At 45.3% G+C, this 27,797-nt stretch overlaps 1 protein-coding gene and 1 long non-coding RNA gene across 3 annotated transcripts in view; one reads left to right on the forward strand and one right to left on the reverse strand.

Moving 5' to 3' along the window:
• Positions 1-27,797, reverse strand: part of PLXNA2 (plexin A2) — a 216,131-nt gene that overhangs the window by 68,933 nt on the left and 119,401 nt on the right. For both annotated transcript variants that reach the window (XM_077157666.1, XM_077157668.1), the window contains exons 5-8: positions 9,291-9,391; positions 5,834-5,957; positions 3,950-4,103; positions 3,213-3,309 (exon numbers count right to left, since the gene is read on the reverse strand). In XM_077157666.1, coding sequence (XP_077013781.1) covers positions 3,213-3,309; positions 3,950-4,103; positions 5,834-5,957; positions 9,291-9,391 — 476 coding nt within the window. The remainder of the gene's footprint in view (positions 1-3,212; positions 3,310-3,949; positions 4,104-5,833; positions 5,958-9,290; positions 9,392-27,797) is intronic.
• On the forward strand, positions 24,752-26,498 carry LOC143680992 (uncharacterized). The gene is made up of 3 exons (XR_013174284.1): positions 24,752-25,020; positions 25,268-25,494; positions 25,880-26,498. It is a non-coding gene; the product is annotated as an uncharacterized LOC143680992 (long non-coding RNA).

The raw sequence follows: 27,797 nt of genomic DNA on the forward strand, positions 1-27,797 counted from the left end.
GGGATGCTCTCACTAACTATGGATTTCATCACCACCATGTTGAAGTTAGAGAAGGATGGGAGGTTCTCTTGCTAAGATGCTCACATTCCCTAAAACAGAGTTAGCTGGGGTTGGAATGTAGTGCTTGGTGGACAGATTTGTCTTTTTCAGCTTTAGCCACTTTCTACCTGACTCTGGTTCCTGCCAGGCCATTTTAACCATGTGTTCTGTCTGTCTTAGCACATGTTTTGATTTGTCCCATGGAGGCTCAGCTGTGTCTCCTACCTTCACGACCAAAGAGACCCTAAAACTACAGAAGATTATTCTACTCATGAACAAAAAATAGATTAGAGAAGGGAGGCCAGAAGGAAATGGTTTATTTATTTTAATTGCTAACAATTTCTTTAGGGCGTAGCAGCAAAGGTACTCCCTCCCCAACCTTGAGTCCTGAGCCCATCATTCTTATAGCCTGATGATTCAGTGGCCTGGAGTTCTGCCTATTCTATCAACCTCAAATGGTTCCATCCCAAGCAATGGAAAGGATGAGTGATTAAAATATTCCCAGTTACTGCTCCCTCTGACATGGAGATCTTATTTGACCTCTTCCCTTGCCAAATGTTCAGGAACATTGTGCCCATAATCTTTAAGTGGCACCATTATAAAGACCCGTCTATTCCTCTTTCTAAACACAATGGTGCTTAGAAATCTTAGTTCCAGATTTCTATGGAAGGAGTCTCACTTTTTTTGCCTAGAAGGATCAGCAGAAATTAAGCACTGGGTCTCTCTCTCCTCCACTCCTGTCCCTGTTTCTTAAGAAAAGCTTCCAACTTTCTGCACAGTTCTAAGATTTCACAACTTGTGGGCACCAGGTGGTAAGCATTCAGCTGCTGGAGATGGCTGGTATAGTCAGCTGGGCTGAGAGAACTCCTCTGGAGGCTAGTGGTTTGGTTTGGTTTGGTTTCTCCACTCTTTCTAAGAAATCGAAGGATGGGTTTGGAAACATGAGGGAGCTACAACCTGCTTTACCCCTCTCCAGTCTGGTTTGCCATCCCCTGCTCCTCTGCTGATGCACATTTCTCTGAGTCCCTCTTCATTCTGTCATGGATGACATGTCAAGCCAGACTCCACTCACTGTCAGTCTCTACCTTCAAAGCTACCACCAATTGGTTTAAACTGGAGCTCTATCCTTATAGTCCCTGAGCCTTGCTCTTTTTTCTTTTAATTTAAACTTTTTTTATTGTGAAAAATAACAGTTATACAAAAAAGCAATACATTTAAAGCACATCAAAACAATTAGTTATAGAACAGATTTCAGAGTTCGGTATGGGTTACAGTCCCATAATTTTATGTTTTTCCTTCTGGCTGCTCCAAGACACTGGATACTAAAAGAAGTATCAATATAATGATTCAGCAGTCATACTCATTTATTAAATCCTATCTTCTCTGTGATAACTCCACTTTCTCCTTTGATCTTTCTCTCAATCTTTAGGGGATATTTGGGCTATGCCCATTCTAACTTTTCCATGTTGGAAAGGTCTGTCACTAATATGGGATGGGGGTTGGAACTTGTCGATGTTCTGGAAAGGCTGCCTCCTCTGGGCTTCAGGACTTATCTGGCCTAGGAACCCATCTGGAGGTTGTAGGTTTCTGGAAAGTAATCATACTGCATGGAACCTTTATAGAATCTCAGCTAGAGTCCTAAGTGTTCCTTAGGGTTGGCAGGAGTGGTTTTAGTTGGGGTTTGGCAAACCATGATAAAGAGAAATATCTAGCTGAAGTTTGCATTAACAGTAGCCTCCAGAGAAGTCTCTTGACTTTATTTGAACTCTCTTGGCCACTGATACCTTATTTATCAAAATTCTTTTCCTGCTTTTGGTCAGGAAGGCATTGTCTATCCTGTGGTGCCAGGGCCAGGCTCATCCCTGGGAGTCACATTCCATGAGGCCAGGGAGACTTTCACCCCTGGATGTCATGTTCCACATAGTGGGGAGAGCAATGAATTTACTTTCAGAGTTGGGCTTAGAGAGAGAGAACACATCTGAGCAACAAAGGAGGTCCTCTGGAAGTAACTCTTAGGCATAACTATAGGCAGGCTGAATTTCTCCACTACATAAATAAGTTTTTTGGGAGCAAGCCTCAAAATCAAGGCCTTGGCCTAATGACTTGGGATTCCCTAATGATTGAGACAGTGTCAGGGTTTTCCCAGTGGTTGGGTTTAATAGTTCCATATTTTTTCTCCCATCCCTCAAGGGACTTTGCCATACTTTTTAATTATCTGCTCAACATACTCTGGGATTATCTGTGCATTAAAGTGAACTATACACGATTATAAGCCCTCATTCCCATTCTGGGCTCCCTGTGTTTGGGTTGTTTAAATAATTTATCTGTATAGGTTGAGTTAAGTTGTGTGCTACAGAAAATTTAGGTTTTGGACAAAACAAACCTATTTTCCTTTGCTCGCATAGAGTAGGTGAAGTTCTAAAATACAGACAATGTCCTCCTTTCCCCTGTATTCTGATTTACCTTAGTTCTGACATAATCGGCCTCGTTTCTATCTCTAATTGAAGTCTGATCTGTTTTTCAGTTTCTCTAACAGTTGTTGTATGTGGCAATGCTGACCTTCAACACTGCAGAACCCCTATACTGAGGCTTAGGTGACACACAGGTCCCCAAAGTTCCAGGGAAATGCCAGGTTATACATATATGGCACCACCTCTCAAAATCTAAAAATAACAATTACAGCTCAGACTAAATGTATCTGCTATAAGAGCTTACAATCTAGGTCCCAATTCTTTTATAAATATTTTCTAAATGAGGCCATACAATATTTGCTCTTTTGTTTCTGGCTTATTCTGCATCACTTAATGTCCCACAGGTTCATTCACAATGTTACATGTCCATGGCTTTGTTCCTTTCCATAGTACTTAGCCTTTGCTTTAACTTCAAACCCCCTTTTTACTGCCTTGGCTTGAGACATGGGCAGTAGGGCGTGAGTGTGAGTGTGAGTGTGGGAGGCAAGAGAGGGGGATGAGATCAGAGGCCATGGAGAGGGAATCCATCCACATCAATCCAATCACATTGCTGGGGTGCTTACTCTGAACTAGACAACATTCCAGCTGCCTCAGGGAGACTGCCAAGTGACTCGGACATGTCCTAAAGGAGCTTAGAGCCAAGTGGGAAATCCTACACCCACACTCAGACCCTGAGTAAGACTCTTCTTGATATATACTTACAGTTGGTGAGCACTGCAGTTGTAGAACTTGAACTCAGTGCTGACAAATATCTTCCCTGTCTCCTTGGATCTCAGCTGCAGCTCTAGCCCAAACCAGTCTGGAAAAAAAAGGAAGGGGTAACAACCTAGGGGCACAATGGACAGCCTGAAGAGCAGTCCTTAAGCCACTCCAATGCTCTCTTGGGGCCCAGATGCTAGATGGACCCTTCCAGATATTATCTCTTCTCCCAGGAGAATCCCTTTGGCCCTGCGGATGATCTGCCTCTCTTCAACCCAGACATACATCCCTTGCCTCAGCCCTTCTTAGGGAAGAAATAATGAATTGGATCCCACAGACCTCTTGCCTTGGTCAGGCATGTTCAGTTACTAATGGACACTCAGAAATATCAGGCCAAGCCCCTCAAGCTCCCAGTTCTATGGAGAGAACCCCCTGAGAACCACTGATAGCCATGCATTCCTAGAAGGATAGGGAAGGCTGGCAAGACTCTTTGTATACTGTGCGGCCTTAATCCAAAAGGGAGCAAGGATTTCCTCCTTCCTGAGTCCCACTTCGGGGCATGACAGATTGCTTTCAAACTCTTACAAATTATATAAGCTCATATTAGTGTGCAACGTAAGATGGTTCAGTTGGGCAGCTTCTGTGCCTGGCATTTGTGACCTTAGTCTCCTGCGCCTCAACTCTGGGCCACATGGTACAGCAGCCCCCAGCATGTGGCTCTCATGGCAGACTCTTCTCACCTTGATCAAGAGGGATGATGGGGACATCCTTGGGCCCAGGTGAGATGCAGATGACCTGGCTCCCAGATACCTGCCCCTCCACCTCTGTCAGATTCCCGAAGGCACAGGCAACTCCCACGGACAGATCAGGAGCATCACTCACAACCAGGCTGAGCTGTGGGAAGAGGAAAGGGGCTCAGGAGCAAAGGACAAATGCAGCAGAAATAGCCCTAGGGGTTCAGGCGACCTGGGCTCCAGTTTCAGCCCTGCCGTGACCCACTTGCTCAGTGGTATTCCCCCGACTGCATCTGTAAAAGAAGGACATCAGTCTAGGTGGTCTTCCGACTTTAACATTCCACAATGATGGAGGCACAGCTCCGTGCCTGCAGGGTCAAGAGTTTTTATTATCACTGTTATTATTATCATTACTATTTTAATTTTTCTATCTCAGTGTCAGAATGCATGGCATAGGGGAGGAGTGCGCTAGAAGGAAAGATACCAAAATCCATCCCAGACTCTGCTCATTTTGACATAACATACATGAACATTAGTTGCAAGGCACCACACAAACCTGAACGCAAGCCATGAGCTGAGCCCTTCTCAAACAAAGCTTTCGCCTTGGCTTAGGAGGGAATAAGGGCCTAGCGTTTTACCAGTTGTTCACAGGGTAATGGAAGACAGCTAGCTCATCCTGGCTAGTATTCAGAGGCTGCTTATCAAGGTTTACTAGAGCTTCTTCCCCATCTCTTTTCCTCCTGGACTTTGCTCGGCTCTCCTGGAGTGGGATGGAAGGTCCATGAGAAGCTTAGATGATGAGAGAAAGGCAGGAAAGTGGACACCAAGGGCTTAGGTGATGTCTGAAGTCACCTATAGTTTCCATTGTCAGCGATTTGCAGCCTTTTCAAGCTTGAAGACCCTATTTTTAAAGTTTGAAATGTCACAGACACTCAGAAGAGTCCGTTAATTGGGAAAATGTATCCAGCGGGAAATATTGCTCTGAATTCAGCATACTTTTCAATGAATTTGTGTGTGCAGTCAATGCAAGATTGTATAGGGTTGGAGTGATATTTGAAACAATAGATAAGAAATGCGGCCCTAGGGAGTGTCCATCAGGTTTCATGGTGATAGTTCTGAGGCCTCCACGCCAGGAACCACTGCGGTAGATTTTCCTTCGTCTTGCTGTTGACACCTGGTGATATTTATTTCCCGTCACAGTGGCTATCACATAGTCTTTCCATATATTTGCCATTGAGTCTCTGCTCTGGTTTGGGTTTCCATGGGACCAAGAGTCAAAAACTCCTGGTGGGGATGAATGAACCCAAATCCTGAAAGTGTCATTAACTAATTAGCATTAGGGAATACTTATAAAACCTTCAGAATGAAATAACAGCATAGGACTTGAGGATCTGAAATATTTTGGTGGTACCTTGACATATAGCTAAGAGGTATTGTATTCTCTTTAAAATGCGTCTTAAAGCATGCCCTGACTTTGAATTAAGTCTGAGTCTCTCTCTGTCCCTTTTTCTCTCTTATGCACACAGCATACACAGAGACACATGGAGAGACCACCTGCAGGATTCTGTGAGGGGGTGTAGCAAGTGGCAGATTGCAAATACAACAGATACCAAAGAATGTGTCATTTGGTATTGGATTAGATTACTTTGTAGATGCTTGTTGCTAAATGCAAAATCCAGATTTACAAAACATCAGTTGGTGATGAATTTGCAGGGAGTCTGCAGAATGACTGTGCCCTTTACAATAGGAGTTACTATAGTTTCTCTATAAAGATAATGGTGCATTTAAAATATGATCCATTTACAGATCTTGGTGCAAGTGCTAAAGGAACACACCCACTCAGTGTGCTCTGAGCTCCCCATCACCGCCCCCCCTTGCTTAGTCACTTACCAACCGGCTGTGCTCAGACACAGAGATGCTGCTGGGATGCACCGTGAGGCTCATGCACTGGCTGATGCTGGCAGCAAATCGATTGGGTTCCGTGGCTCGCTGGCACTTGTCCCTGCGGGAGCACCTGCCACAAACACAGATTCACAAGAGGTCAGGCCTCTGAGACCTATCTGTTTGGCTCCATTGCCCCTTGGGGGTAAGTAAGAAGTAAGTAAGCCCCCCTTGCTGTCCTGAGGCTGGGGGATTTCCTCTCATTATAACTTTCACTGTGTCCCAGAGGGCTTTAGCATCTCCCTGGTGATCAATCTCTCTTGCAACTAAGGATCGTATAAGAGGAACTGGGCTTCCTCCCAACACTAGAGATGCAGTCTAGACACAAAGAATAACCACTGACTAAGCCCTGTGCGGGATGCTCAGGGGAATGAGTGAGGGAAGTCTGGAGAACTTGAGAGGTAGCCTAGTAAGGAGGCCTAAACAAATGAACTTTGGAGCTGGTGGCTTGTGTTCTAACCCAAGCTTATTACCTGTTAGCCATGTCCCCTTGAGCAAATCTTAATCTTTCTGTGCCTCAGTTTCCTCAATTGTATAAACATGATGATGAAATACCCTCCCTACAGAGTTGGTGTAATGATTAAATGAGTTGACGCTTAGAAAATGACCTGGCACATGGCAGTTGCTGTATTAATGTTAGCCCTTTTAATCGTCATCATCATCGCATTATTAATATTATTTTTATTCCCCTCAGAAGGATTTAATAAACAGGAGAGGATCTTAGCTGCCTGGGAGGAGGGTATGTACGTGATTTTGTGGCTGGATTAATGGCCTTTTGAAGGAAGGGGCCATGTTTTATTCATTGAGATATTCTACCTGTCACATGGTATATTTAAAATAAATGTTTGTGGGGTGAAATAATGCCTGGCGACAGGGAGACAGACAAGGAGTTGCAGCCAGGGCTGTCTCTGTCAGAACGCCGTGCGGCTGTTTCTCTCGACATCTTCATCTTGGGCTCCTCTGTCCACCTCGGCAGGTGGCTGTGGGGACTCCAACTTGCAGGAGCACCTGCTTGCCACCAGTCCTGTCATGGGAGCATGCTCCAGGGCTGGTGCTTCTCCAAACCAAACAGCTCCCAGCCACCAGGAAACTAGAAGATTCTACCATCCAGCACTGACACCTACCCGGACTCCCCCAAGCCCCTCCCTTTCTTCCTTTTCCAGGCCTATAATGGATCTAAATATGAATGCTGTCAAAGAAAAGAATTATTGAGGTTTAAGTGAATCCTTAAGATAGCTCTAAAGTGAGCTCTTGACTGGAGCCTTTATCTCATTGACTCGCTGAAATGGCTCTTTTTTATCATACTATTTATGGCAACATCGCTAACAGAGATAAATAGCCTCGGAGACAATAACACACTTGCCAGAGCAAGGCATACAGAAGAGACAGGAAGGTTTCAAATCGCCCCCCACCCCCCGGAACCAGAGGCTCTTTAGCAATCTCCGTCAGCCCTCTGCCTCCATTAGGAGTTGAGCTGGTAGGCTTGGGAGCTGGAGTGGAGCCCATCTCCTCATTCCAGGCCCCATCTCCTCATTCCAGGCTGGTGGAGACCAGTAAGAGGGAGCTGCAGGAGAGTCTCGGGGAGATAGGAATGACAAGAAGAGAGCAAACCTATGGGAATAAGCAAGACAAATCTTGTTCCCCATGCACTTTTGCAAGCAGACCAGTGGGGAGGAAAGGTGTATCCTAGTAGGCCAGGAGGATTTTCCGACAATAGGTAGGTAGTTCAGAGGGCCAAGGGAATCTGAGGATGTCTGGATGTGGCTTGATGATTTTAGTAGCCATGGCAGACCTAGACAGGAAGGATGGCAGGGGTGGGCTGGTGCAGCTGGAGACTTGGGCACTGGTGATAGATTTATAAGTGCTAGTACCAGTTGGCAAAGGCAGATGTCCTTGCTGGTGAATGAATGACAATCCCAAATATCTAATTTTGGTGTATTCTTTATGTGAGAATGCAAGAAGCACTGAAGCTGGGAGGGCAGAGTGGGGAGGATTAGGGAGTGGGTGGTGTAGTTGGACATGACTGTTGCAGAATGGTCATGCAGGAATGAGTGTGCGAATGAGTGTGCAGGAATCCCAGGACACCATGCATGGAGCTGGTGGGCAGCTGTGGGGTCTCTGGAGCGCAGTCTCCTAGGGAGAGGCCACTGACCGGTAGGTCAACTTCACAGAAGGAAACCCAAATTTCCCATCTTTGCTATTTCTGGGGTGCAATGTGGGTAGCACCAGCCCTTTACTACTTCTCTGGCTAAAAAGCACCAGGGTTTGATAAGACCATTTCTGCAAAACTTTTCGAGGAGTCCCTTACCTCCAAACCTCAGCAGGAAGCCCAGTATTTGTGGGCTCAAATCCAGTCCGGATTTTGCATCTGTGAGGCATCTATTTCTCTCCCTCCCTCCATAGCCCTCCAAACACCTGCTGCAGAGGCTGGAAGCCAAGAGCTATTGTGTGGGATCCTGAACTCTGGCCCTCCGCCTCCGCCTCCACCCCAAACCCAGCACATTTCATGGAGATGCTTTGCTGGCTGGCACTGAGCCATGGAGTTTCCAACTCCATTGGGGAACAGAATTCCTAGCCAGCTCCCGCCTTTCGGTTTTCACCCTTTTTTCTCCTTCTGGGGCTCTTCGAATTAGGAAGTTGATGTGTGATTTTTGCATTTCTATTGAGCTGGTATTCAATGCAGGCGATGTAACTGAATAGGGATGTGAGGCCAGTTGGAGTGAGATGAGGACTCCTTGAAATCATGAAATAATGAGGCCAGAAGGGTCCTCCCGAGGGTACAAAGCACATGGTGATTATTTGGATTTGTGTAGCCTTTTCTGGGCTTCCTTATTTCCAAAGCATTTATTATTTCATTTCGCCCTCACAATTCACCTGTGAGGTAGGCATAATCCCTATTTTGCGATGGGTTAACAGAGGCCCAGTGTTGTCTATGGACTCATCCAGGGTCACACAGTAGCTAACCAGAAACCAAACTCCCCAATTCTAGGGCACTTCTGTTGGCACAGTCTTGGCAGGGGACACCTATTTCAGGCTAGACCGAGGAAGTTCTTGGGAGACCTAGAGATTCCACTGCTCCCTTTGTGAATTCTTGTAACTACACTACCCTTCCGTATACTGAGACAAGGATGCAGGCTCATGACACTAGAGAAGCTGCAAGAATAGAATCTGGGAATAAAATAAAAAAGAGAGGGGCAAAGGCACTGACTGCTGTTGGGGAGCAGACCTGCCATGGCCTCTTTGCCCCTTCATGCTCGCAATACTCCAACCACTATTGGAATTACTGCTCAGAAGAGGAAGATGCTTCTCTCCCTGCAAACCACTGTCACCTTCCTCGTCATCACTCCCAGAAGAGAAGCTGATCTTTTGCATTCTGACTCCTTTGTTCGGCACTTCCCAAACTTACATGTTGTGCAGGGCACACCAGCCACAGTGAGGGTCCCCTGAGCTCAGGCACTCCCCACAAGTCGTGTACTGCTCACATGACTCCACGGGGACCCTGGTGACCTGGCAGAGAGAGAGGAGAGGGAGAGTGTGGTAAGATCAGGTTATGAGAGCTCACGGATATGTGTTCAGGTTCACTTACCCTATTTGCACTGTCGCCTCCCCTAAAGAGGAAACACTGAGTCATAAATCAGTGGCCTCAATGTTCTCATCTGTTTGCCCAGCAGAAGACAAGTATAGTTAAGCAGAACGTGTTGCTGAGGTGGCAGGCCCAAAGCTTCTTGCCTTTGCCAGGCATAGAAGCAGAAACTCCAATCTATTTCTGCCTGCCTCTAAAGGCCTCCCTAGAGCTGGGCACACCAGTGGCAAGTGCTGAAAACAGTTAACTCTGTTGAAAGGCTATTGAGTGGCACAAATTCATCTCTGAAGAGCTTTCAGCTGGGCTTGGGCTGAGACAACCTGCCTGCAGAGAAAACATTTAAAAACGGAGAGGAGAAACTTTTCCCATCAAATAATATTCATAGCATGGCACGGTCTCTTTACATCCAACCAAATATACCACCTGGATCCAATTATCCCATTCTCTGATGCCCACATTCAGTTTCTCTAGTAAATCTCCCATCCTTTGAGAAGTCTGGCTAAATGGGAACATCCAGAGACGAGCTTCCCATCTGATTCTGTTTTGCTGAGGGGAGTAGGAATTTGCAGATCAAGACCCTGCTCTCCAAAGAGTACAGTCCCTGGAAACTTCTCCTTACTTCCTGGTGGGGCTCTGCAGAGACTTGAACTGGGCCTGTTTGTTCATTACTTACCCCTGTCTGCCCAGAGTGTAAAGCAATAAATGCCAGGAAATGGCATCAAGGACTGGAAGCTTCCATTTGATGGGTCTGAGGTATCTGTCACTGGCTGGGGCAGGAGACTGCCAGGCTGCAAAGTCATTTGCTAGGCTGGGAATGTGTTCTCATTTGTTGGGGCATTAGAGATCTCCCACCTACTGGATGTGCGAGCCCAGGTGCAAATGTAACCAGTGGACAAGCAGCGTGGCATCCTGCCTCTGGCAGGTGGACAGAGGATACGATGGAGATGCCCTTCACAGCATCCTCCTGAGAGGCTCCGGATGGCTCCTAACACTGTTCTTACAGCAGATGTTTACCAGATGCCAACTATGTGGAGGCACTGGTGCCCCCAAGAGAGAAACAAGGCAAATAGGACCCAGGCCCTACCCTTGCAGGGCCCACAGTCCAGTGGGAGATGACATTTATAAATGGACAGTTGTTGTACAGTGCGCTGAGAGTTTATTGCATGAGACTGGTGTGAGCCTTAGGAGCCTAGAGGAGAGGCACCCTACACAACCTATAGAGAGAGAGAGGTGCTAGGGAAGTAAGGATAAGTCTTGAAGGGTAAGAGTATGTCAGTGCAGAGATGTGAAGGACCTTCCAAAAGGAGGTGAGATTATCAGGAGCAAAGGCGAGCATGGACCAATTCAGTATAACTCGAGTGGAACCTGAACACTGGGTGGGGATAGGGCTAGAGATGAGCCTGGCAGGCTAAAGGCAGGGGCCAGATCATGAAAGGTCTTGTGTTCCAGCTAAAGGAGCTTGACTTTTCTCTGTTGAGTGTCCCTCCTGATTCTCATCGCATCGTAACACTTGTCATTCCATACTACAAGGATTTTCTGAAGTGAGTGGCATGATCAGGGTTGGACATCCCTAACCCCCCGTTAATAATAAAAAATATGAAATGCAGAAAGGATATGTGCAAAACCTTGCAATTTGGTTTTTTTAAAAATTGATACTTTAAATGTAGGTTGGGGGATAGCTGGTTCAAAATAGCTTATGTGGAATGATCTGACGGCTTGCATTGACTCTGATAGGACCTAATAGGGTGATGTAATAGCTGAAGGGGTTAATTTGATCATGGGCTACATAGATATGTAGGTCAGGATTGAGAGAAACTGCTCTACCCCAGGGAATTTTGAGCTCAGATCTCTGTTCTCCGAGGGGCGTTGTTTACCAGAGATCCATTCGAGAAGGCTGACCAGGATGGGAAGGGACCCTAATGCCATATCTCTGGTACAGCGGACAGATGTGGGAAGTTTATTTAACCCAAAGAGGAGGAGTGTCAGGGTAGCTGCAGACGCTGTCTTACAGTTTTCATAGGGCAGGAGTGTGGCTTCAATAGGACTCACGGGTGAAAAGTTTCAGGAAAGCCCAGTAAAAGAAAGTCAACGTTGTCCAATAATGCAACAGACCCACTTCCGGAAGAAACTTCCATCACTGGGATGCTTAAGTTGAGTCAAAGTGATTGTGGGCAGAAAGGATTTGGAAGGGATTTCTGTCCTTCGAGGAAGGCTGCATTAGTCCCTTCCAACTCCAACATCCCAGGACTCGATTTCCCACAGTTTGCCTTAACTCCTCCTTGAGGCTGTTAATGAGTATATCCCGAATGATGTGTATAGTTCAAAATAACATCCAGCCACGGCCACCACCAACTGATTTCCCACTACTTTAAAGTGCAACCTTTGAACCCTGACTCAAAGTCTGCGATCCCTACCAGAAGCACCTTTTGCACAGGTGCCTGCCAGGGAGACTCTTCTAGGGTGTCTCTCCTGGACCTGGCAACTCTCAGCCCTTCAGGATATCGGTGACCCTACCCGCCTTGTCTGCTTCCGCCGGCCCCCATCCAACCCGCCCTCCCAGGGCCCGAGAGCCGGAGTCCAGTGCCGGGCCTCCCTTTCTTGGGTTTCGGGCTCCTTGTGAGTGATGTCTGCATCTGGCTGGAAATTAAAACAACTGTCTGCATTGCATTCGGCCCGTCTGTCAAAACACAGCCCGGCTCTCAGCAGCTGGGAAAGGGGGCCCTGAATGGGGGCAGTGTCTCCAGAAACAAAGCCCACTTTCACGCCAAGTGCCACGGAGATAGTGAGAACCCTGTTCTTCTCCAAACGTGAAACCAATAGCACAACTATTTTTCCTGTTTCCTGGGCCCTCCTGGTGGGATTTTCTTTTTCTTCTTCTTCTTTTCTCTTTTTTTTAATGCCCTGAGTTGAGGAGCAAAGTGAAACAGGAAACTTATAAAGGGGGAGGGGGGGTTATAAAATTGAATTCTTCTCTCACCATAGCCATACATGAACCAGAGGAAAGGAATGTCACCGTGACTGGGAGAAGACCCTCAAAATCCGATGTTCCCATGGGCCCTCTCCATCTTTCATATACTCATCTGTTTCTATATTCATTCATCAACCAATGCTCATTTATATGCGGGCCAGTTATGAGCTAGTGCCAGGCACTTCAAGGGAATAAAAAACAATGGCAGCGTTAAAACACGGCAATCACCTTCAAGTTACAAACAGACTAGCTGTAAAACAAAACAAAACAAAAACGATATGTGTTCTAAGAGAATTACTGAAAGGGGGCTGAGGAAATGCAGAGCAAAGAGGAAATGCTTGTACATCGGTGCTGTCCAACCTGGCAGCCCTGCCCTCTGTGGCTGTTGGGCACTTAAAATGTGACTAGTCCTAATTCAGAAGTGTTGTAAGTTTACAATACACACTGGGTTTTCAAAACTGAGTACAAAGATTGTAAAATATCACATTAATAATATACATCTATATATATATATTTTTTGCATGGGCAGGCACCGGGAACCGAACCCAGATCTCTGGCATTATGGGCAAGAACTCTGCCTGTTGAGCCACCATGGCCTGCCCAATAATATTTTTATATTGAACTGGTTAAAAAGAAAAAAAAATTGCCTATATTAGGTTAAATAAAATCTATTATTAAAATGACTGTCACCTGTTTCTTTTTACTTTTCCAAATGTGGCTGCTAGAAAAATTTTAATTGTACATATAGCTTGCATTTGGGGCTTATGTTATCTTTCTATGGGACAGCACTGCTCTAGATGGAGGGTCCAAGAATGCTGCGTGAGAGAAATAGCATTACACCTGGGCCTTGAGGGATCAAAAATATTTATACAGATGAAGATGGAGTCAAAGAGCATCTCAGGTAGAAAGAACCACATAAGACAAGGCAGGGAAGCAGAGTTCCTTCAGAAAATTTTGAGGAAAGGCAAAGGAGCAGTGGGGTTTAGTTCCGGAAAGGGCAACTTTGGGTCAATTTGGGAAGGACCGTGGAGCCCGCAGGGCTGGGATATAGGAAGTCTCTGAGCTTTCTAGCCCCTGACTCTTTGGCCGAGAGAATGTCCCCACAAAGAGGTGGCCCTGTGGCCTTCAGTGGTTTCTAATGTGTGGTCCTCAAACAAGCAATGTTGGCATCACCTGTGAGTGTTTTCAGACATGAAAATACCTAGCCTGAGGCACTTAGTAAATTCTGGGGATGGGGTCCAGGAAATTGGGTCTTAACAAGCTCTCTAGGTGATTTTTATGAATGCTAAAGCTTGAGAAGCACTGATATAGATGATCTCTGCTCTTTGGGGGGGTCTTTTTAGATGGCCAGGCCTTGGGCCAGAGAGAAACACATTAAACTCTGCCTTGGAGCTACGGACGGAATTTGACTAATTGGGGAGTAGGATGGGGTGGAGGGTGGAGGTAAAAATACTCTGGAGAATACCTTATGCCTAGGGAGAAATTGGTCTTAATAATTCCAAGTCTTAAGAGTTCCTAAAGGTCCGAGTTTGGGCCCAGTTAACGCTGCACTGCCAGGTTGGGCTAGACTTGTTCTAGCACCTGGCCAGGTGGAGTGAGATGCGGTGGGAGTGGGATTTGTCTCCAAAGGCTCAGTACAGAAAGGGAGCTTTCTCCTGCAAAGTGTCCATGGCACATTGTCAGGGCTGACTCACAGTTTAATGGGACACTCCAGGATGCTTTAATTGGTGTTGTTTATTATTGTTGTGTTTTAATTACATCTGAGGCTTTCCCCACCTCCTCCAGCTTGAGTGCTGGGATATGAAGGTGGCTGGATTGGCAAACAAGTGTGGCCATGAGATCTGGATAATCCAAGGGCGCCCTGCTCCTTCCCCCTCCACTGTCTTCTCACTAGCACCATGGAGCTGCCTCGGACTAGTTTCCACCCTCATGCTCTGCATTCTTTTCTGCTTGATCTTCTGTCTTGTAATTACGACTCTAATGAATATAACTGTCCTATTAAGTCATTTGCTTAAGAAATACTCTTAATTAAAGGTGACTCATACTGAGTTCTTGGCTCCTATGGCCCCAGGGCCCCGCATCTCTGGTGCCTTCCTTGGCCTGATTCAGCTGGGTAGATTTATGTGGGAAGGTCTCAGAGGGAGGGTGCAGGGAATGGGGTATTTTTGTCTCGTTTTCCCTTGCCACTTTCTCATTGCAACATACTGGGTAGCCTATAGAGTGTGAGGTCCAGCACAGCCAGGGACCTCATCAGAGTATTGTTAGTCGCAATGATAGGTCACAAAGAGGGAGGCTGCTGGAAACAGTTGCATTCCTGAAGAACAGGACAGAACTCTAGGGTCCAGGACACCCAGTGTGGAGCCAGGAAGACCTCTCTGGGGTCCTGGGAGTTGCTGTCATCCTGGGCAGACACCCTGGGCAGTTATTATGGTTAGGTGCAAGCAAGTCATTTTTCAGGTAGATGAGTTCCCCAGTGGTGGAGCCCTTTGCTGAGTGAACTGGGGAGCAGAGAATCAATGCCCCACCCCTGCCACCCTGTGTGGACACCTGGAAGGAGCCCATGATTCTGAGAACTTGGAATTTTCTACTAGAGAAGTACATGAGTTGAAAGAAAAACACATAGGGGTCCAACAATGGATTGAGCCTGGGCCTATTCAGTCCTTATGTGCTGTTGAATACTTGTGATGGGCTGAGCCCTCTGTTAGGCTTTGGGGGCACATTCTCTGCCTTCCTGGCTCACGGTTTGCTTGAGGTTATAACCAAGGAAACAGATAATCTCCATATAATGGAGAAAATGCCACAACAGAGGTATAATCATGGCTGAAAGGACACAGAGAGAGAGGATGCTCAACCCAAGGGGCTCTGGCAGGGCACTCAATGCTCAAGAGGCCTACAGGATTCCTTTGCAACCACGTAAGAAAGAGACAACAGGGAAGGGAGGAATCAAGGAAAGCTGTTCCCCAGGCTGGCAGGGTCCTCGGAGACTGAGCATTTAATCCCCTGCTTCCCTGGCACCTGCTCTCCCCTGCCAGAGGGTACACCTGTCCCCACACATGTCCCTGCCTCCTGACACAGGAAAGAAACAGAGGCCTTCTCAGTGGCTGGGAGCCAGGTGGCGGGGGCAGGAGGTGACACAGACAGCTGGTTGGAGCATGCTGCTGGTCTGATCAACAAGCCACTGGTCCCCAGGGCTCAGGACAAAGCGCATGGCAGCTGAAGCATAACTGACTCCCTGGGTGCCTCCTGTTCTCTGAACCTTTTTTGGGCACTCCCTCTCTACTAGCTCCCATCAGCCCTTCAAACTCTGTAGGGTTTTCCCCTTTTCCCAGGTCCAAACTTGTCTTCAAGAAAAGACCTGACACCCATTGACATAAACAGTTGAGGGTGGATTGGAGAGATACCCTCAGATGGGCTAGTGTGTAGACTGACAGCAGCAATCTGATCACCACAATACATACAGGTAGAGTGTTTTAGGATTTTCAAAGTGTTTTCACCCATGTGATCCTATTTAATCGGCACCACTCCACAAAGAGAAAGAGGGGATAGGTATTGTCATGTGTTATGATTTCTATTTGATCTATGAGAAAATAGATTCTCAAAAGGTCTGATCTCTTATGAGTGAGCAAGTGGCTGTCTACACTTCTGGGAGAGACCATATGGGATCTTGTTGAAAGAGGTGCCTTAAGAATCAGTTCCCCGATGAGGGGTGAGTTCTGATCTAAGACAAGACCCCAGCAAGGCTAAGCCTCTTGAAGCCACCTGAGACAAACGAGGCTTCTGCTTCTCTGCACCGCTCAGTTCTTAAAGCTTAGTACCTGGTTGGTACTTGTTAGAGGTTGATTGATGGACTGGATGGATGGTTAGAGTTTCTCTTCTTCACAGGCTTGCCCCAGATCTTGTCAGCCTTGTGGTGAACAGGTGCCATCAGCATTAAGAGACATGGGTTATCTGGCCTGTAAACCTAGGGCTCCATCCTTCCCTTTATACCTGGGAGCAAATGGTGGCCAAAGTCAACCAGCCTAACAGGGAGAGGGCAGATGATTGGGAAGAATTACCCTAGCTCCCAGCCCTGGCCTGTTTGCTCTCAGACATGGAAGCCAAAGTGGGCCCTTGGGTCAAGTGCCAGGCTCCCCGCCAATCCTGACATGCCCTGTACTGTGTATCCTCTCTGGCTCAGCAAGTCTCCAGGGAGAAATGCCCAGGTTCTCTCTTCTGTCTTTTCAAGGGAAAGTGCTGCTGGATGCCTGCTGGATGTCCACTGGATGTCTGCTGGATGCCTGCTGGATGCTGAAGTAGCACTTTACTCTAACTCTCTTCTGCTGGGGAGGTTTGTAGGTGAGCAGGATGTGGAGACAAGAATGAGATCATGACTTCTCCTTGACTATGCTCCCTAGGGATCTGAGGGGACATGTTGGGGACCGAGATCTCCCTATGGGTGACTTGGAGGCCCCTGGCAGCAACACCTTGATCTGAGCTGGGCAGCTAACTGTGCATGTAGAATGAAATGAAACAGCAGGAACAATAATAATAGCTGCCATTTATCCAGCACCTTCTGTACACCAGGTACTTTACATATATTATCTGATTTAATCCTTATAGCAACCTTTCAGGGGAGATATTCTTATCCTCTCTTCACATATCAGAAAACTAAACCTCAGGTTAAACACCCACCCTAGGTCCCATCCTATGGTGGAAACAGAATTCAGATCCAGGTCTGTCTGACTCCCATACTGAGGCAGTAGGGCTGAGACAGAGGCAAGGACAGAGGAGAGAAGGCCCTTTCTCTTGGGGCTACCCCAAAAGCTGGCTGTCAAGACCGCCATCCTTCTTCCTAGAAATCAGTGATTAGTAGGCTTGTTGGACACTACAGTTATGTTCACCTACCTGACCACAACGTGCCTCTTAACTTGTTTTAGTCTCCTCTGTTTTCTAGCAATGACTCAGTGGTGAATCAGGAACCAGGCAACAAAAGAGGTGAGAACAGAAGGTGAAGAAGGAGACAATTTGGGGGGGATGGGAAATTCCCTGCTAGTTTTCCCCTCTCCCCAGCCCCCAACATGCACACACACCAGCTAGGACTAGAGCAATTATGGAAGAAGGTGTGGGTAGGTGGGCCGGTTCTACATTTTCATCTTGAGTCCCTTATGGAATGTCACCAAATCCTCTGTGAGCATAGCTTAGGGTAGAGGAGATAGAAGGAGATTTTTGTCCTGGTCTTGCTATTACTAGCCATGTGGCATTGAGCAAGCTGGTTTATTCAACCTCTTCAAGCCTCCATTTCCTATCTTTCAAATGGTGACAACAGAGAAAATAATAATCCTTTCAACGAATGGGACTGAGAAAACTGTATATCCATATGCAAAAGAAGGTGGACCCCTACTTCACACCATATACCTATATGGACCTAAATATAAGAATTAAAACTATAAAAATACTAGAAGAAAACATGGGGGGAATATCTAAAGGACTTTGTATTAGGCATTGGATGCTTAGATTTCACACCAAAGGCACAAGCAACAAAAGAAAAAAATAGATCAGACCTCAACAAAATTACAAACTTTCATGCATTAAAGGGTATTACCAAGAAAGTGAAAAGACAACCTACTGGGTGGGAGAAAATATTTTCAAGAAAACATTTGAAACCATTCATGTGATGAGGAATATTATTCAGAACATATAAGGAATATTATTCAGAACATATAAAGAACCATGACAACTTAACCATGAAAAGACAACCATCAAATTAAAAGATGTGTCATGAACTTGAATAGATAGTTCTCCACAGAAGAGATATGAATGGTCAATAAGCATGACAAGATGCTTCCCATCACTAGCCCTTAGGGAAATGCAAATCAAAACCAGGAGATACCATTTCGCATCCATTAGTACAGCTACTATTAAAAGTGGAAAATAATAGGTGTTAGCAAAGATGCAGTGAAATCAGGACCTCTCGGGCATTGTTGGTGGGAATGTAAAATTATGTAAACACTGTGGAAAAAACAGTTTTGTGGTTTCTGAGAAAGTTAAACATAGAATTACCATATTTCCAGATGATATATATACTTGTAGGTATATATCCTCAAAAACTGACAGCAGAGACTTGGACAGATACCTGTACACTATTCTCCATAGAGCATTATTCACAATTTCCTAAAGGTGGGAACAATCCAAGTGTCCATCAACATAGGAATAGATAAACAAAATATGGTATATACATACAATGGAATACTACTCAGCCACAGAAAGGAATGACGTTCTGATAAATGCTACAAAATAGATAAACTTTGACAACATCATGCTGAATGAAATAAGCCAGACATAAAAGGAAAAATTTTGCATGATTCCACTTATATAAAATATCTAGAATATGCACATTCAAAGAGAGAGAAAGCAGATTACAGGGTACCAGGGATGGGGTAGAAGGGAGTTGGGAGTGAATATTTAATGGGTACAGCATTTCTATTTGGGGTGATAGAAAAGTTTTGGTAATGGATGGTGGTGATGGTAGCATGACATGGTGAACATAATTAACACCGTTGAGTTGTATACTTGAAAGTGGCTAAAATGGGGAATTTTATGTTTTATATATGCTACCACAATATAAATTGAAAATAAATACATGCATAAAATATTTTGGAAACAGAAAATAAAACAGAGACAACAATAACTGCCCTACCTATCTCACAGGCCTACCAGGAAGCAGAGCACCTCTGAGATCACATTTTTGGTTTGGGTCTTTTCTATGCACAATTCAACTTTCCAGTAATTAATGTGAAGAACTCATTATTTTGTTCCTAGGGTTAGATCCATTTCTTTAAAAATCAATAGTTATGTATCCAGGTCCCTTTAAATCTTCACAAAGTAAATATCAAACCACCCTCTTCCCATCCTCTGATCTGTGAAAGTCACATGATCAATATCATTTTCAAAAAAAGAGGCACAAAACCGCAGACACCCAGCTGGAGGTTTAGGAGACTATGATTGCATCTAAAGCAACATGCAACCTTCTGGCCAGAAGCTGACCCTGGGGCTGCCTCCTAAGAACTCTTGACTATCTGGAGACCTGAAGGTGGAGTAGAGTTCAAAGAGAAAATCTCTTTTTAATGACCTGGGGGAGAAAAGTGGAGTGGCTGAGTAATCCAGTGTAATTAAACCTATCTATCACTCAGAGAGAGGAATCCAAAGTTTGTTGGACTTTTCAAAGATGTCTTTTTCTCCTCATTCATAAAAACCCAGCAGAGGGTCCTTAAGAGTTCAAAGGGAAGAGGACAATAGGAGAAGAAACTTCTGGCCCAAACAGTGGAATTCAAACTTCCATGAGTGATGGGAAGTAGCCCCTCCTGAATCCTATTTTCAGATGGAAACCATATTTTGCACTGATTAAGAATATAGGCGTTGAAGAAGGCAGTCCTCAGTTTCAAACACAGCTTCTAGGTATATCAGCTCTGTGGTTTTAAGTAAATTATTGGACGTCCTTACGCCTCAGTTTCATCCTGAAAATAATGATATCCACTTTGCAATGTTGCTTTGGGGCTTATGTAAAATCTGCACAAAGACCCTTGCACACAGTCAGTGCTCAGTAATGGTAGTGATTGTGTTGAGTCTGTTTATATAGAAGCCACTGAAGGGGTGGTGTTTGCATGGAAAGGCTGCAGCAAGGCCCTTACCTAAGCTTTGCGCTGATGTACTGGTGACCCTGAACAAGTCTCTTTGGGCCAGGATTGCTCATCGTCCATATGGAGAAAATTACGTCTGTCATCTGTGTGAAGAACATACAGCCACCCAAGCTATTGTCCTTATTAATGACGTAATCCCTACGGGAGTCCGAAGTACACCGAAACTCAGGATCCCTGGTTTAAGAAATCAAGTTTAACTAGTCCACTAAGGATGAAGGTAAAACTTGGGCTAGGAAAAAACTGTAAAGAGGGTGGGGCACTAAATGGGTAAGACAGATATTCAAAATGGCGTTCCATACTTTCTCTGATTGCTCCTATGCCAGAAATGCTGGGGAGCATTTCTGTTCCCCAGAAGAACAGAGAAATAGTGCTCTTTCTAGTTATATTTTTTGGAAAGATCTACATAGAAGCAGAGATGCTGATACTACATTGTCTCCATGACAACGGTGGATTTATTCATTTAGAGAAAGCAGGTGAGTTAGGAAATGGGGATGAGAAAGATTTGGGAAACGGTGCCTAAAATAATTAAAACAGACCTCATACGCACATACACAAATAACAAACAAACAAACCAGTGGGTAGAATGCTTGCCTGCGATGCCGAAGACCCAGGCACTCTCCCCCCACCAAAAAAATAAAACAAAACAAATAGGAAACAGATCTCACACCTGCAATTAGCCAGGTCCACAAAGCTCTGTATAGGGCCAACACTAACTGGTCTACCCAGGAGAGAGAAAGGTGTTGATGGCAAGAGGATAGAGGCAATGTTGCCTCTTTGTCTTCAGATTCACACTCATTCATTCCACATTCTCTATTTTCCAGTGCTGGTTCCAGTAAAATTCCTGGACATACAGAGCCCAAGTCTAGACTTACCACGTGGAACTTGATTTTATCTATGAGCTAGATATCTGCTCAATCGGCCCTGGTCTCTGTAGGTCCTAGTGCCTTGACTTCTGTTCCCCTGTCCTCCAATGTATCAGGAGAGCCTGAGAGGAGAGGTTTGAGGTTCCACTTATATTGAAAAGTTCCAACTTCCTTTTTGTGTAGAGCTCATTTATTCATTCATATCGCTTATTTGTTCAGCACTGGCGAGGTGGTGATGTGAGAAGCAGGAAGGCTGTCATACCTAGCTGGGTCCTGTGCACTGCTTTGGGAACCTGTATAGACTGGTTGAATTGATAAAGACCATTGCAATGAGGCAGCAGTGATCATGTGGCCACAGTGCTCTGTACCAGGGGCTAGTCAGTGGTGAGTGACTGGCTTGGGCTCATGACTAAATTCTCGTAAGTCTGTCTTATAATTTAGTAGACCTGTACATGGGTGAAATATCCTTGGCACATATAATTTGTTTAGTTTTTCATTCCTTCATTCACTCATTCATTGGTTCATCCAGGTTGAATCCCTTCATCCCATCATCATTCATTCATTCAGCAGACCAAGTATCATGTCTTGCAGTGTGGTGATACAGATGTGAGTTATTTATGGTGTTAAACGGCGCTCAAGAAGCTTCCTTTCAGTTGGATAAGCTAGAAAGTGAAAAATGTTCTATGAAAAGTATTATGTTCGAAACTGGGAGTGATTGCTCCTGGCTGATGGGTCCAGGAAAGTGTCATGCATTTGTGGCAGGCCTTGAAAATTTAGTGGTATTTTGGTAGGCAGGAGTGGAAGAAGGATTCTTCTAAAAGGGGAATATAGCATGAGCAAAGTACATTCATGAGAAAGTGCAGGAAGGTTTCCAGGAATGGGCAAGTTTAGGATGAGGGAGTTATAAGAAATTATTAATAAATGTGTATTAAGCACTGCTATATATTCTGTATAGGCTTTAAGTTTAAAGAATGGACAGACATGGCCTTGATTCTATAATAACCCATAGTGTTATCAAGAAGTTGGACAAACCTCCCACATTACAGAGAAATATTAGTGCTATGAATAAGGTTTAAAGCTATGGGGGCAAAGAGAGAAGGCTTCCAAGAGTCAGTATTTTGTAATGATGACCTCTGCTAAAAAAAAAACCAAAACAACACATAACCAAAAAGCCCAAAAGCAATAAGACACACTGTCTCTTGGATGAAGATTGTAGTCCAAACAACCACAGTTCAGCCTTTTAAACTCTGCCCCCACCCACACTAATATGTTTACTCTTGACCCCTCCCATCAGTGTTGAGCACCTCCATCAGCATGGAGCCCTCTTCCCATCAGAGTGAACCGCCCTTCTGCCAGCTGGCCCTAGTCAGACTCTGCACGGTCCTGCCTCCGTATCTTTGCTCACTCGTTGCCTTCTAATCAGAATGTCCTCCTCACTCCTGCTATGCTTCAAACCCCTGGGCTCTCCCTCCTCCATCACAGCTTCCTTAGCCAACTCCAAGAATCTCTCTCTGAACTTAGAAGCTCATTGCCTGCCCACCTGGCAAGATTCGAATGCAGTCTTTTGAAACTCTTTTTAGGTGTGTAACATTTTAGGTTACTCACAGGACTGTGCTTTTTATTTCTTCATATGAGATATCCTTATATGCTCCTAATTCAGTTTCTTACACAAAAATAAGTGTTCAGTCTATAAATACCTGCTGAGAAGCTAATCACACTTGCCCAGTGATGCAGGTTTTATTTTAAGCTCCTTAAGTAAACCTACTCTGTGAAGTTTCTCTAGGTATGTCTGAGGCCCTCAGGCATTCTGCTAGGATCGATTAGGTGGCATGAATGCTTTTTTTTTTTTTAAAGAGACAGTGTTTATAGTATAGTAAGGTACAGGGAGTTATGGAAAGGACACAGCTGTTAGAAGACTCTGGCTCAGTCTCACCACATACTCAAATGAGCTGAGTAAGTCACTTAATCTCTATGAGCCTCAGTTCCATATATGTAAATGTTATAGGTTGCTAAAATGGAAGCACCCCAAGCCTAATCCCTAAGAATCACCCCCAGGGAGCCTCTTTTGTTGCTCAAATGTGGCCTCTCTCTCTAAGCCATCTCTGCAAATAAACCTGCTAACCTCCCCCTACACAGGATATGACTCCTAGGGATGTTAGTCTCCCTGTCATTGTGGTATTGAGAATGTCTTCTTGACCAAAAAGAAATGAAATAAAATAAAGTTTCAGTGGCTAGGTGATTTCAAATTAGAGTTGAGAGGTCATTCTGGAAGTTACTCTCATGCAAGTTTCAGCCAGATATTGCAAATTGCCACAGTATGCCAAGTCCCAATGAACAACATTCCTGAAAACCCTAAAGAATACTTTGGGATCTATTCAAGATTCATACAAGTTTTACTTAGTAAGTTATTTTTTCAAAATTTAAAGCCTTCAGATTGATCCTATGCCAGATAAGCCCTGAAACCCGGAGGTACCAGTCCCTCCAAGAACATCAACCAGTTTCATTTTTCTACCCCATAAGGCCATCATACCTTTCCAGCATGAAGAAGCTAAAATGGTCGTTGCCCAGATAATCTTGAAGACTGGGAGAATAATCAGATGAGGGGGAGAAGGTGTAACTGAGAAATTAGGATTTAACAAATGATTATGACTACCGTCTCACTACAGAGATCTTTCTTTTTAGTTTCTAGTGTATTAGAATAGCCAGAAAGAAATACCTGAAATTGTTGAACTGTAATCCAGTAACCTTGATCTTTGATGATGATTGTATAACCAAATTGCTTTTATTGTGTGACCCTGTGATTACAAAAACTTTGTGACTAACACTCCCTTTATTCAGTGTATGGATAGATGAACAATAAAATAAAGACATGCATGAAAAAAACAGTTCGGGAATATGGCAAAAAAATATCTCTATGTAAACTATGGACAATAATCATAGAACTACTTTAATAATCTTTCATCAATTGTAACTACCATTAAAAAATGGTAGAATTACAAAAAAAAGTGTTATCATCAATTAACATCTGTTATCATCAATTGTAACAAATGTTTTACCCCATGCAAGTATTGGTGGTGGGGTGGTGTATGGGAATCCTGTATTTTATGCATGATTGTTCTATAAATCCACAACTTCTTTAACAAAACATTTTTTTAATTAAAAACAACAACAACAACAACAAAACAAGCATCCATCAAGGCTCCTAGATACAATGAATGCTGCATTCTAAAGGAAGATGGCAGACTGTCATGCAGGTTTTCAGAGCAGGTTCTCAAAACACAGATTCATGAATCTTCTACCCCTCATCTTTGATCCCCTAACCCAGATAAATGAAATCAAGGGGTTGTATGAATGAAATAGAGGAATTAAATTTGTTCTTTTTTTTCAGAGGAAGGCATTAGAACATTGTAACCGCTTTGAAATAGGGCAATTGGAATGCTTGGGATGTAGAACCTGGACTCTAGAAGAGAGAGGGGACAGAAAAATCCAGCAGGCAGAAAACAGGGTAGACTGGGGAGCCCTCAGGAGGCACAGCAAGGGCAAGTTGCTGTTGTGCATGGATGTCACTGTGCCCCTCTCTGGTGGTGGTGGGCTGAGAAGCTTCCAGGGCTTCCCTAGTGGCAGATGTGGACCCCTCAGGAGGGAGAGCTGGCCTGGAAGTACTTTACATCTTGTTTAAGAGGACTCCCTAGAGACAGTGTCAGGGCCCTACTTTAAGTATCCTTATAGCAGGAAATGCTGGAAAATCAGGGGCTGAGATGAGAGCGGCCAGTCGAGAGGAAGAGCCACCTGCTTAGTGGGTGCTACAACTAGAGAAACTCAGGTAGCGCACGTCCAATGGTCCACAAAAGACCCAGGCCTGAAAAAGAGACAGAGACACAGCCAAGCGGGAGGACACGGAGGCTGTTTTGTGACAATTCTGATTCAAACAAGAACGAACCTCTCTGACCCCTTTCTCCTCTTCTTTTCGGCCAGTGTCAGCAGCTCCCGTGTGGGGAGGGTAAGGAGAAGGACAGAAGACATGCCTCCACCCCTCATCACTGCAAGTGAGGAGCTTGTAGCAGGCCCAGGCTAGGGAGGGAAAAGGGCTGAGTTTCATTGAAGTCCAGAGTTTTTAATTTCATCCTGGAACTGGACATTGTCACCCTGAACTGTGGCTGTGTTTGCGTCTTGAAGTGATGGGTGCATCTTTCATTATCTAAAAATAAGCTGACAGGATCTGTGGCCTGCCTGAACCCCTGATTTCTTTGAAAACCAAGGGAAAACGTCCCCCACAATAAACATTTTTGTAAGGTCGAGGAAACCGGAACTGCACTACAACTGGAGCTGCAGAGGCTGTGTCACCCCTCCCAACATGACTTCCGGAACCGCCCCTTCCGGGCGATGACTCCCAGGACCGCCCCTTCCGGACACCTGACTTCTGGAGAACCGCCCCTTCCGAGCATCACGTGACCCGCTTGCTTAAAAACTGCCCACGCCATCGCCCAGGCGTAGATTCACCTCTCTCCATCTGGGACTAGGTGAGCACTGTCCTCTTTAAATTTCGCGGTCTACCTTCCTTCTTTCTCCTCTTTTGCCTCCTAAACCTTTCATTAGGGATGGTGGGAGACAAAATAATGTTGCATTTTTTCATATCTCCCAGTGAACTGGTTGGGTGTGCCCACATTGGTGAAGCCTTCCCTGACTCACCCGTCGTCCTCAGGGGCCATGAAACGAGGCCCACGGCAATGTAGTGTTGAGCAGAACGCGTCTGCACAAACTTGGGCGTAACCATTGCTGTTCTTTCTGGGTTGCAATTAAGAATTTATTTATGAAATGATTTTTTTTGTTTAAAAAAAAATCCTGAGCATCACCTGTTAGATAGTTCAGCAGACTGTTCTTCCTGAAATCCCTGTGTCCTTCCAGGAAGTGAACTGCTCTCCTTTCCAACTACAGTGGCTCACAGGCCGAAAGAATCTAAGAAATGCTGCACTGGGAAGCCTCAACCCCTGTACTTCGGTCTCTCTAAAGATGCAAGTGCAGTAGTTACACACGGCTTCTGAAGCTGCTCTAATGGAAGCAAGACTGTTGTGGGGACTTCGCTTTTCGTTAGAAGCACCCCGCGTGCTCAACCCGCTCCTGGTCCCGCCTGAGCAGTCCATGGGGATCCGAGCACTGCAACCTCCTCTTGCCGGGAGGTTCAAATCTTTGCCAGCCTCCCTGCTTTCTGTTCAGTGCCTCCTTCAATCACTGCCTCAAATGTAACCAAAGTCGCGGAGCCTCTGGGGGTAGAAAGGAGGGGGGGTGATGTGGGCACATGGAGGACAGACAAAAGATTTTTTTCCTTCCCTTTTTTTTTTAACAGGTGCTTAAGAAATTAATTAGAGCAAATAATCACTGAGTCGTCTGAGTCTCTATTTTATTTGGTGCATGCCGGGTCTGGTGGAAGAAAAGGGGAATTTTAAATAATTTTGGAGTTATAACTGATGTAATTAGGTGCTCAGTGAACACTTAGCATCGAGCTGTGCTTATTAAAATTACTGTTTTAATCAGAACATTGCCGGAGAATCATTAATAATACAATGGCTTGATTCCCTGGAACTCTAATTAGACCTGGACTTTTAACCACCTGAGCATAATTTGGCTCCGTCTGGATGCACACCGCGGGTGACGCATTATCATTTCAGGGCATGTGGGAGTGGGGCATCAATACTGCTACAGTAGTGACTCTGCGTGCTTTATTTTGGAATGCGAGAGAGTGCTGAGGGGCACCGAGGTACGGTGGAGACGGAAGTGAAGGAGGTCGGCAAGGGGCTGGGGGCTGGGAGTCTTTGCGAAGAAATGGCAGGAGACACTTTTCCCACTGCTGCAGGCCAATCATGCCTCATACATGATTCTGCCACAAAATTACAGGCCCGGCTAACAGCCAATTCTCCCTATTTGTCTGCTTCACCCTGGGCTGCCCCTCATCCAAACCTAATGCACCTCCAGGGAGGGGCTCCACTGTAGTCCCTGCTAAACCACTGACCATTGGGCAGCTAATCAGTTCTTCATATTAATTAAAGGTTAATCTGGTGAAGGACTGGGCCACCTCTTAATTTTCCTGTCCAGATTTTGTGTCACCACAGAAAGAGAACTTGGAGACAGGCTGAGTTCCTTTGGGGCTTTCTAATCTTCTCAGGGGTGTTTTGTGGGTAGTTGGGTCCAGAGCTAGAGGGAGGCTGGGCAGATGTATTTCTTTTCCCAAGACCTCAGCTGAGCTGGTGTTTGAGGTGACGGAGTCACTGCCCTGACTCGTGGCTCTGGGCATAGAACTCTGCACCCCAGCTGGTGACTCAGTGTGTCAAGAGTACTGATTTAGTCCTCACTGGAGCAGCAGCTCTCTGATAGATGTCACAGGGGTGGCTGACAGCAAAGGAAATGGAAGCATACTCTCTGCCCTCCTAGGGCTTGCTAACTAGTTGGAGGAACATAACAAAGATGTGAAAAGGAAAAAAAAAAAAAAGACTTAGGACACTTAAAAGGTAGACACTGAGAAGTGAAAATTAATCTGGAGCCAGATGAGGGCATGTGGAGTTAAGTGGTGATCAGAGTTGGGTGGGATTCATCAGGGAGAGAGGGAAGGCTTTCTGGAAGGCTGTGGAGGCCAGACTTCATCTGCTAAGGTATGGGGCAGAGGAGGCAGCATCCTTTGTGTCCCCTGTTAAGCATTCTCCTGGGTGCTACAGGAGGCATGGAGATGATGGGAGTAAACTCTCTGAGGCTTCTTTACTGGGCTACCACCTGTCAAAACAGCAACTTTTGTGCATGGCTTGGAAAGGTGCATGGCTTATAATGTTACCAA

The sequence above is a fragment of the Tamandua tetradactyla genome, chromosome 4 (genome assembly GCF_023851605.1).
Source record: "Tamandua tetradactyla isolate mTamTet1 chromosome 4, mTamTet1.pri, whole genome shotgun sequence".
In the NCBI taxonomy this organism is placed as follows: Eukaryota; Metazoa; Chordata; class Mammalia; order Pilosa; family Myrmecophagidae; genus Tamandua; species Tamandua tetradactyla.